Source organism: Poromitra crassiceps (genome assembly GCF_964638095.1).
Source record: "Poromitra crassiceps genome assembly, chromosome: 6".
In the NCBI taxonomy this organism is placed as follows: domain Eukaryota; kingdom Metazoa; phylum Chordata; class Actinopteri; order Beryciformes; family Melamphaidae; genus Poromitra; species Poromitra crassiceps.
In genome coordinates, this window is record NC_139627.1 from 734,939 (window position 1) to 746,333 (window position 11,395).

Consider the following 11,395-nt stretch of genomic DNA (forward strand, 5'->3'; position numbering starts at 1 on the left):
TTATGGTACAGTAGCCTATGTCCAGACAGCCCTGCTTTATGGTACAGTAGCCTATGTCCAGACACTCCTGCTTTATGGTACAGTAGCCTATGTCCAGACAGCCCTGCTTTATGGTACAGTAGCCTATGTCCAGACACTCCTGCTTTATGGTACAGTAGCCTCTGTCCAGACCAGTCCAGTATCCTATGTGTGTCTCTTGTTAGGATGCTGATACCATCACACTATCACCCACTTTCTCTCCCTCTCTTGTCCTCAAGGCTGGCTTCTCGTCTGGTAAATGGGTTTGAAGACAGAGTGCTCAATCAGCTGCCCCCCCCCCCCCCTCCACCACTACACACACACACATACACAATGGAGGGTGGGTGCCACTTTCTAATTAAACTGCAGGCTGTTCTTCAAGGTAACCAGAGTTTGAAAGCTGTGAAGTGAATATCCTGTGTGTGTGTGTGTGTGTGTGTGTGTGTGTGTGTGTGTGTGTGTGTGTGTGTGTGTGTGTGTGTGTGTGTGTGTGTGTGTGTGTGAGAGCCACCACTGCCATTAATCCAAATGAATATCATTGATGCTGTGCTAAAACTGTTCCTAATTTAGCCTCTTATTCTGCGTTTGACAGCTGACTTTTTCCCCACAAAGAGTTGTTGTTGCACTTTACAAATTGCCTGGTTGTTATGAGAAACTACAAGAGAAACATGAGAAACTACAAGAGAAACTACAAGAGAAACATGAGAAACTACAAGAGAAACATGAGAAACTACAAGAGAAACATGAGAAACTACAAGAGAAACATGAGAAACTACAAGAGAAACATGTCCTTGAAGCAACCAAGCATCCATTGTTTGGTACCAATGGATGCCTTGGGTCTCTTCATTCTAGCTTTAAAAAGGAGCCTCTGAAAGACAGTCATGTCCACTAATATTAGGAGAAGCTGATTGGTTCCCTTCGTCATGTGACAGCCATGGGCTCGTTAAAATGATGCCATGTGACAATAGGGATCACAGAATTCGCAGACTTGTTATTCAACGAGGACTTCCCATTTAAAGATGTGTCGGTGCAATTTCGACTCTGGGAAGCATTGTGATTGGCCGTACCTCAGGCACGTGGGATTAACGTGGCAAAATGGTCGACAGCTTTAGATTAGCTAACAAGCTAAGCTACTGATGTTATCAGACATGATAGACATTAAAAATATGAATCATACAAACATTCAATGATCATGATTCAAGTGTTACAGAACCATTTCTCATCAACATGAGTCTTACTTTTTAAAAATAAATGTTGGGAGAGTTTAACTTCATCTGTAGTTGTCGACCCCGAGCCGAGCACATCCTGTAGGACGAGCCGATCCTACTCCTGCAACACACAAGATGTCTGTTCAGCCTGGGAGACAGAACAACACACAAGACGTCTGTTCAGCCTGGGAGACAGAACAACACACAAGATGTCTGTTCAGCCTGGGAGACAGAACAACACACAAGATGTCTGTTCAGCCTGGGAGACAGAACAACACACAAGATGTCTGTTCAGCCTGGGAGACAGAACAACACACAAGACGTCTGTTCAGCCTGGGAGACAGAACAACACACAAGATGTCTGTTCAGCCTGGGAGACAGAACAACACACAAGACGTCTGTTCAGCCTGGGAGACAGAACAACACACAAGATGTCTGTTCAGCCTGGGAGACAGAACAACACACAAGATGTCTGTTCAGCCTGGGAGACAGAACAACACACAAGATGTCTGTTCAGCCTGGGAGACAGAACAACACACAAGACGTCTGTTCAGCCTGGGAGACAGAACAACACACAAGATGTCTGTTCAGCCTGGGAGACAGAACAACACACAAGATGTCTGTTCAGCCTGGGAGACAGAACAACACACAAGATGTCTGTTCAGCCTGGGAGACAGAACAACACACAAGACGTCTGTTTAGCCTGGGAGACAGAACAACACACAAGATGTCTGTTCAGCCTGGGAGACAGAACAACACACAAGACGTCTGTTTAGCCTGGGAGACAGAACAACACACAAGATGTCTGTTCAGCCTGGGAGACAGAACAACACACAAGACGTCTGTTCAGCCTGGGAGACAGAACAACACACAAGATGTCTGTTCAGCCTGGGAGACAGAACAACACACAAGACGTCTGTTCAGCCTGGGAGACAGAACAACACACAAGACGTCTGTTCAGCCTGGGAGACAGAACAACACACAAGATGTCTGTTCAGCCTGGGAGACAGAACAACACACAAGACGTCTGTTCAGCCTGGGAGACAGAACAACACACAAGACGTCTGTTCAGCCTGGGAGACAGAACAACACACAAGACGTCTGTTCAGCCTGGGAGACAGAACAACACACAAGACGTCTGTTCAGCCTGGGAGACAGAACAACACACAAGACGTCTGTTCAGCCTGGGAGACAGAACAACACACAAGATGTCTGTTCAGCCTGGGAGACAGAACAACACACAAGATGTCTGTTCAGCCTGGGAGACAGAACAACACACAAGACGTCTGTTCAGCCTGGGAGACAGAACAACACACAAGACGTCTGTTCAGCCTGGGAGACAGAACAACACACAAGATGTCTGTTCAGCCTGGGAGACAGAACAACACACAAGACGTCTGTTCAGCCTGGGAGACAGAACAACACACAAGACGTCTGTTCAGCCTGGGAGACAGAACAACACACAAGACGTCTGTTCAGCCTGGGAGACAGAACAACACACAAGACGTCTGTTCAGCCTGGGAGACAGAACAACACACAAGACGTCTGTTCAGCCTGGGAGACAGATAGCCAAGCCTCTTTTCTCGCCTGCCCTACATTCTACAGCCATATTGTTTGCATTGAAAGGCACGGCTGGAGGATAAGCTACGTCTCTCGTAGGCCCGCCTGCTGCAGCCGCTTCTCATCTCCCTCTGTCTCCTCGGGTGTCAGAGGCTCCTGGCCACTACTGGAAGATGAATAGTGCTGCACCACTCCACTTTGTCATGGTGTCCAAGAAGCTCCAGATGGCATTGAGACACTCTCTGCTTCTCTGCCTCGCAAACAGAGAGCATTACACCACTGACTTAAGAGGCTTTGGTATGTGCATAAAATAAACTTAGCATATGGGCAGGGAGTGAAGCCGTGTGTGTGTTAATAGGCATATGGGCAGGGAGTGATGCCGTGTGTGTGTTAATAGGCATATGGGCAGGGAGTGATGCCGTGTGTGTGTTAATATAAACTAGAAATAAAAAAAGAAATGGCGAGGGCACGGTGGCGCAGTGGTAGCGCTGTCGCCTCACAGCTAGAGGGTCCTGGGTTCGATTCTTGCCGGGACGCTGAGGGTGTGCTCCTCCCGTGTCTTCAGTGCCTACTGCCCAGGTGGGCTATCTCGTCAAAAGGGCCTTTCTGTGTGGAATTTGCATGTTCTCCCCGTGCTCCCTGTTGTTCCTCCATATATAACCCCCAACTAAAAACATGCAGAAGATCGTCGTCTGACCAGCGGCGGTTGGAAGAAGTTGGTCCCCGGGCGCTTCACTGCAGCTGCCCACCACTCCTGGCCTGAACCATGGAGGACGAGCCAGGATGGGTCAAACGTGGAAGACAAATTTCACAGCGCCTCCAAAGCGTGTGTGTGTGCGTTGGGGTTTGTCCATCTGGTTTACTCTTAATCTTTAAGATTGTTCCGGCAAGCACAGAATAATTGAGAGCAAATGGATTATATTATAATTTTGGATTATGGTTTCTGTATCCAGGACTCAACCCTGATCATGTGCTATGATGCATTTTAATGTGGGCATAGGCTCGTATTATCTGCTTGTATGTTGCTTCTGCGGGAGACTGAACACAATAAAAATAACAATCTCCCGGCGTTGCTTCTCCTCCATTCAGTTTGGTTGTTCTTCCACCGGGGGCAACAACACCTACACGCGCTTTCTTGCTGTTCTCATGGAAACGCCATCAAAGGAAACCGAGAGCAAAAGCAAGCCTGAGACACGTTACTGTACTGCTGCCCTCTTGACGGTCTCTGTTGCTTCTCTCGGCAGTGACAAAGTGTTTACAGTGTAAAAGCCTTAGTATACACTAAGTATACACTATATAAGTACACACTGTATATACACACTGTATATACTATATGCAGTGTAAAAGCCCTGTCATACATGTATTTCCCCCTTCTGATGGAGGATGCACTCAACCAGCCCGAGCTGCACGCTTCTGGTTGTTTCAGGCTACACGTGACAACACGTCTACATGACTTCAGTAGTTTGAAGGTATTCCTCCACGTAAAGTTCTCCTCAAGTGATGAAAGCAGGGCTGATGCACAGTGTTGGCGGGTAGAGTCAACAAAAACGGTACTCAAGTAAAAGTACAGTTACTTTACAGGCTTACTGTATGTGTTCCGGTTTTCAAAGCCAATATGTTCAGAAACAGGATAGGAGCAAAGTGTGATCCAGCACTTTCTAGCTCACACAGTCAAAACTCATGATCCAGACAGAAGATCAGACCGATGCAGCCACAGGGCAGAAGCAGATCCATGGTGTTGTTGACAGTGTTGGTAGTTTCAAGTCTCAGCGCTGACTGTCTGCGGAAAGACATGTGAAGTAAGCCAGGCAACCGGTGCAGAATATCACAGATAATTGCCGGCCAATTCTCCTGCAAGGCGGCAAACCAGCCATTCGCCTCGAAATCAGCCTGGACCTGGATTGTGCCCTGGTGGAACTTCAGCACGCTGGACAGCGCTCAAATCCCGGTGCGGTTGATGGGATTTCAGCACCTGGTTCCGAGAGCACTCGACGGCTGGCCAGTCGTCACAGTACTTTGATTCAAACTCTACATAAACTCTATATGCCATCTGCTTACGAGCACTTGACCTAAGACCAAACAGCATTGAATGTCTTATGTGTTGGGATGGTTAACTGCTGTAGTAATATCTGTCTTATGTGTTGGGGTGGTTAACTGCTGTAGTAATATCTGTCTTATGCGTTGGGATGGTTAACTGCTGTAGGAATATCGAGCCACCAACTTCATATGAGTTGTGGTGACACTGAAGTCCAATCAATAGTGCAGTCAATAGAGATGCAGTGATTTCCAGCCCCATGCGATAATCACTATTAGTGATTTATTAACCTGTTAGCGAGTGGATTGCAGCCTCTCAGAACATTTAAATTAAATTAAATTGGTTTTTTTCTTGTTTTGTTTTTGTCCATTTTTCCTCCTCGGGGTATTCAACATGGTGCCCGCGCATCAAAGAATTCATCCTATTTTCTGGCTTGTCAAGTTCTAAACTGTTGGCAACCCCCGACATAGGTTCCAGCAAACAAGCTTCCATTGTTGTTGGGTCCTATTGTTCTGCAGGAACTGTAGCTTTGGAGAGTTTGTTTTGGATTAGGAATGTTTAATGGCGCCTACACATTCAATTATCAGCAGCCTGCTCCACTAATCAATAGTCATCCACTCATTAATGGCCCAGAACTGATTACCAAGGAGAGAGAGAGAGAATGAGAGAGACTAATTAAATCCTCCTAGGTGGGAGCTGCAATCCCTCTAGAAACTTTGTCACTATTTTACTAAGTAGCACAAATAGCGGGGTCAATGCTGCTACGGTTGTAAGACACACTTAGTAAAATTGGAGTTTGGAGTTTTTGGATTTGGATTTGTGTGTAGTCTCATAGCTTCTTGTTCTTATGCTGCTGCTGAAAGGTTATGGCTATGGTGGTTTTAACAGTCAACTGTACACATTTGATGTAGTATGCTATGGGCTTGTTCAACCACCTGGGTTCAATACCAAGAGGATGAGTTATGTGATTTTTGACCTAGTTTGTCTCTTACATACCCTGTAGGACTTGTACCCATGGGCGTAAGTTTGGGTAGGGACACTAGGGACGTGTCACTATTATTATTATTTTTTTTGCAAGGCAGACTTTTTTGGGCGAAGTTTCAATAATCTACTAACTAACCAACTAGGTTAGACCACCCATATCTTTTTATTTTACTGTACATCCCAGAACATGGCGCTAATGGTGTTAGCATTGTCCATCCACATACTGTTTAACGTTAGCATTTGAGCTTCCGCTGTTGTAACAAACTATATCCAGGATGCACATTGCACATGCAACATTACTAATGTGATTAATATGACATTTGGGCGATGTACCCCATCAAATTGCTGTAGTGGAGGCTTAATGTTGGCAAGAGTCTTAAGCAGTAACTGGTGGTGTGTGGGATCAGAGGCTTATGTGTTTCTCTGGTGCCTGCTTGTGAGCGAGGTGGAGGAAGAGGATGCTGGACAGGGCGCTGACGAGGAAGATGACATCGAACCAGCGGTGGTAGAAGTTAAACTGCAGCTCTCCCAGCACCTCCGTCACAATGGAGCGATACTCCAGCGGCATGCTCATACGCATCAGCAACACAGAGGAGACAAAGTACATCCCCATGATCTGAGCCAGGACCAGCACAATCACATTGGAGGACTTGCTGCTCGATATAGCATAGAAGAACTTTGTGAGAGTGATGAGGAGGCCGTGTATGGAGGTAACAATAATTATTCCTACCAAGATGAAGGAGATGTGTTGGGACCAAAACTTCACATCAAACTGGATGCCCAAGTTCTAACAGCCAAACCCGATGTTGTTGTGGTTTCTGAGACATGGCTAAAACCCTCTACTCCTGACAATATTATCAGTATAGCTGGGTATAATGTTTTCAGATGCGACCGTAAGGGTAGGGCTGGGGGGATTGCAATATATGTCTCCGAGAAGCTACAAGCTACTGTCCTCCACTCAACCTCGATTCCTCGTCAGTTTGAGTTTCTGGCTGTCCAGATAATTCTGGGTATCACACCTCTTACTATAATTGGCTGCTATAGACCTCCCTCTGCCATTAACGACTGCATCTTAAGTCTAACTGACTTGTTGTCTAAATTTGGCTCCTCCGAGCTAATTTTGCTTGGAGATCTGAATCTGAATTGGGACTGGCTAAGTGATAAATCTGCTAATTTTAAGCAGGTCTGTGATTCACTTAACTTATCCCAATTGATCGACAGTCCTACTCGAATTAATCCTTCTAAACCTGACAGCAATTCGCTTATTGATGTTATCCTCACAAATGCAGTTCATAAATATGTTTCTGTGGGTGTTTTCCCCAACGACATTAGTGATCACTGCACTATCGCTTGTGTTAGGAACACTAAGTTGCCCAAAACAAAGGGTCTAACAGTGCTCAGGCGAAGTTTTAAACATTTTTCAGAACAGGCCTTTCTTCATGATTTGTTTGAGATCGATTGGTCTTGTTTTGCTCTGATTCCCTCTATTAGCGATGCAGTTGCTTTTTTCCAGCACCAGTTTCTCGCTATTATTAATAAACATGCTCCCCTCAGGAGGGTTAGGATTAAAGATAGGTCTAATCCCTGGTTTTCGAAGGAACTAGCGGACACCATTCATGCTCGTAATAAGCAGTGGTCTTTAGCTAGAAAGTCCAAGTCTGCAAAGGATTGGCTTTTCTTCCGCACCCTCCGAAACAAGTGTACTCACCTTATCAAAAAATCTAAAGTTGAGTACTATTTGTCTTTGACCTCTCATACTCTAAACAACCACTCCAAGTTTTGGAGTACGGTGAAAGCCTTACAGAACAAGAGAATTGTTGGCCCTCCTCAAAAACTGAAGGTCAGCGATTCTCTTATTTCTGACAAAAAGCAAATGTCGAATGTGTTTAATTCTCACTTTAAAAAAGCTGGGCATATGTTTGATGATCTGCATCCTGATTCACGGCCAAGCATTAACTCCTCTGAGCCCACCTCAAATCTGCCTAATTTTGATTTCTCTCCTTTTCTTGTGTCTGATGTTTTGCATGCCTTGCAAACTTTAGACCCAAAAAAGGCAGCTGGCCCAGATGGTATCGACCCCTACTTCTTAAAAGTTGCAGCTCTGATCATAGCTCAACCTCTGACTGATTTGTTTAACCTGACTGTTTCCGAAGAAAAGTGGCCTGATATTTGGAAACAAGCTTTCGTCTCGCCTCTTTTGAAAGCAGGTGACCCCTCAGAGTTAAACAATTATCGACCTATTTCTATTCTTTCTGCCCTAGCAAAAATTTTGGAGTCGTTAGTATCCACCCAACTAAGATTCTTTCTTGATACTCATGGCATCCTGAATCCTATGCAGTCCGGTTTCAGAACCAAGCATAGTACTGTGACCGCGTGCCTGAAAGTCTTAGACGACATTAAGGCCGCTACTGACAAAAAATTATTTTGTGTTGCTTTGTTTATTGACCTGTCTAAAGCATTCGACACGGTTGACCACCACATTCTGCTCAATGCCCTCTCAAAGGTAGGTTTTGGTCAAAATGTGGTTGCTTGGTTTAGGAGCTATCTTCTTGAACGTACACAGTGTGTCAGGTTTGGTGATATAATTTCTGATCCAATTACTTTAGAAAAGGGGGTCCCTCAGGGTTCGATTCTGGGACCGCTTCTTTTTCTTTTGTATATAAATAATATCTGCGATCATCTGTCTAACCACTCCCTGTATCACATATATGCAGATGACACCGTTCTATATTCCTGTGCTCCTTCTCTTGATGCTGCTGTTGCAACTCTACAGTCTGATTTTGACTCTCTGCAGCATGCTCTCCTTAAATCTAAACTGTTGTTGAACGGAAGTAAAACTAAGGGTTTAGTATTTGCTCCAATTAAGTGTTCAGTTGTTGCTTCTCCTTCTATTTCCACCCTTGAAGGTACCCCCATTGAGTTTATTGAGACCTATAAGTATCTCGGCATCTGGCTGGACAAGAACCTGGATTTTAAACACCATATCGATGTCCTAGTCAAGAAACTCAAATTCACAATTGGTTTCTTTTACAGAGTAAAAGCGTGTTTTTCTCCCTCCTCCCGCCAACAGCTGGTTACGGCCTTATTTCTGTCACAGCTGGACTATGGTGACATAGTTTATAGATTTGCTTGTCCCACTGCCCTGGCTAAGCTTGACCCTCTCTACCATGCTGCTCTGAGATTTATTACTAACTCAGCATATAGGACGCACCACTGCACGCTCTACTCTTTGGTTGCTTGGTCCTCACTTGCTACACGCAGGTTGCAACACTGGTACATCTTTATTTATAAGGCTATTCTTGGCAAGCTTCCACCCTACATCTGCTCTAAGTTCGTACTGATTCAGAGTTCTGTGAATCTCAGATCCAGCGCTTTGGTGCGCTTTAGAGTGCCACCCGCGCGGACTGATGCAAGCAGATCTCTTTTTTACTTTGGCCCTTGGTCTTGGAATGACCTTCAAACCCACCTTAAACTTGCCTCTCTGGTCTCTTTATATAGTTTTAAACAAAAACTAGCTGAGGTCCTTGCCACCTGCTGTTCCTGCTTTGAGGTGTAGCACTCTTCTTCTTGACTTTTTACTAGCTGTCTCTCATGTTGATGAGGCATGCTTTTGATTGTACTGTTTTATTGCATTGGTCTTTTAGATCATTTCTATTTGTCTTAAATTTTGAGTTGATGGTGGTCAAATGACAGAAATTTTTGTATATGTATTTGTACTTGTGTATTTTGTATGACGTGAAACGTGCTTTTGCCTTCTTGGCCAGATCACCCTTGAAAAAGAGACCTCGGTCTCAATGGGTTTTTTATTTTCTGGTTAAATAAAGGTTTGATTGATTGAAGTAGTTAACTGTTATCTCAATGCCCCTCGTCACTGGATCCTTCTTTCCAACGCGGTCAAACACAATGTTTATAGTGGCCATGAAAATTTTCCAAACACAGTAGATGGAAAAGAAGTAACCAAGGCAGTTAAAGTATTTCCCCTGGAATGTCTTGGAGTACTCAATGCGCTCCTTAGTGGCCTGCAGGTCTACAGTCTCTAGGAAGAGTTGTCGACTCAGCTCTTCCAGAGTATCAACCTCCTTCTGGATCAGAGAGAGGTTCTCGCTGCCCGTCAGTGAGGAGGTGGCACCCTTGATCATGCCCCAGAATCCTGTCTGTTTGTTCTGGTCTTCCCCTCGTTGGTACATCTGCCTCTGTGTCATGGCAATTTGTTTTTTCTTGTTGACAATCATGTCCATCGTTTGGAGCAGCCTCCTCCCCAGAGCAACGATGTCACTGTCTGTCACGTTTCTGAGGAAGTAGGACATGTACGTGTAGGGACAGTTGACCGCACCAAACCCAGACAGTAACGCCATGATTGTGACCCCTATAACCCCAACACGACTGATGAGCTGCTTGATGGACAGGATGCCGTGTTTTGGACTGAGGATGGGGAACGGGTCTCCCAACTTCCAGAAGAAATACATGAAGGTAAACCACACCAGACAAGCAAAACGCAGCTTGTGTCTCTGCAACAGGCGTATGTTGCTGACAACAAAATAGCCAATATAGAAAGGCACCACGAAGATTAGAACCAGCAGTATCACATACAGGTTCAGCTTCCAGTGGAAATACCTGGAACTACTGCTTAAGGTGCCCAGAATCTCAAAGATGATCAGCTCAAACATGGTGCACGAGAAAGCAAATGTGACAGAGAACACTACCTGGATGACGTACTGGCGCACCTTATAGTCTTTGAACAGCTGCCGCATAAAGAACAACCATCCAAATCCAAAGAACAGCACCTGTGAGGTGAACATGATGACTGAGTCCACAAGGAATGACATGCTGTTGTTTTGTCTGTAATCTCTCCAATACTGGCTTTAACTGTGTTAATTCACTCTCTGTGTTGGACTTTCACTCACTGAGAACTCTACCTGTCGTAATTATAGCCTCTGCATGGAAGGATTTATGACATCACTGATGATGTCACAATGTCTGATGTCATAAATCACAAGCATTGTGCAGCCACAGATGACATCACTCACTGAGTGACATCATTACATAGTGGCTATGACATCATCAGTGGGTCGGTGGGGTTTGCATGCTCAGATGATGGATTGTGTCAGTTTACTTACTGGGTGGGGTTCAACTTTGCGCCCCTCTGCCCCTTCTGTGGTTTTCAGCATGTGCAGGAGGACCAAACAGTGACCTGGTCCAGGTCTTCTGTCCTCCTGTTGTCTGGAAGTGACTCAAGCTGGTCTATGTTGTTGTATCAGGTTCAGGTTCATGTGCTGATACGGTGGTGAGAGTGAAACTCTACTATAGCTGCACACATAATGGCCTTTCAATGTAATTTAATGTTGAGCAATGCGCGCCTCACCCAAGTTCAGTCATTTGCTTTCATCATCATCTTACTGCAAACGGGGCGAGGAGCAACTGAGATAAAGAGAAAATGGTTCAGTCTATGTCACTGTTGGGTTTATCAACATAAAGACACGACATAAAATAAGCACGTCAGATAGGTAATATCTCAGCGCACACCGCATGGAAAGAGCTGGAAGGGAATTCTGCTTGTATTAGGCAAACAAACACCCGTGTGTGGAACATG

General features: G+C 45.1%; 1 protein-coding gene across 1 annotated transcript; it reads right to left on the bottom strand.

Moving 5' to 3' along the window:
- Positions 1 to 6,208: 6,208 nt before the first annotated feature.
- Positions 6,209 to 10,631, bottom strand: LOC310778231 (Golgi pH regulator-like; the record flags this gene model as incomplete). Its single annotated transcript, XM_083638598.1, has 2 exons — positions 6,209 to 6,592; positions 9,648 to 10,631. 2 exons carry the CDS (start codon positions 10,629 to 10,631, stop codon positions 6,209 to 6,211), a joined length of 1,368 nt encoding a protein of 455 aa, XP_083494724.1.
- Positions 10,632 to 11,395: the final 764 nt, after the last annotated feature.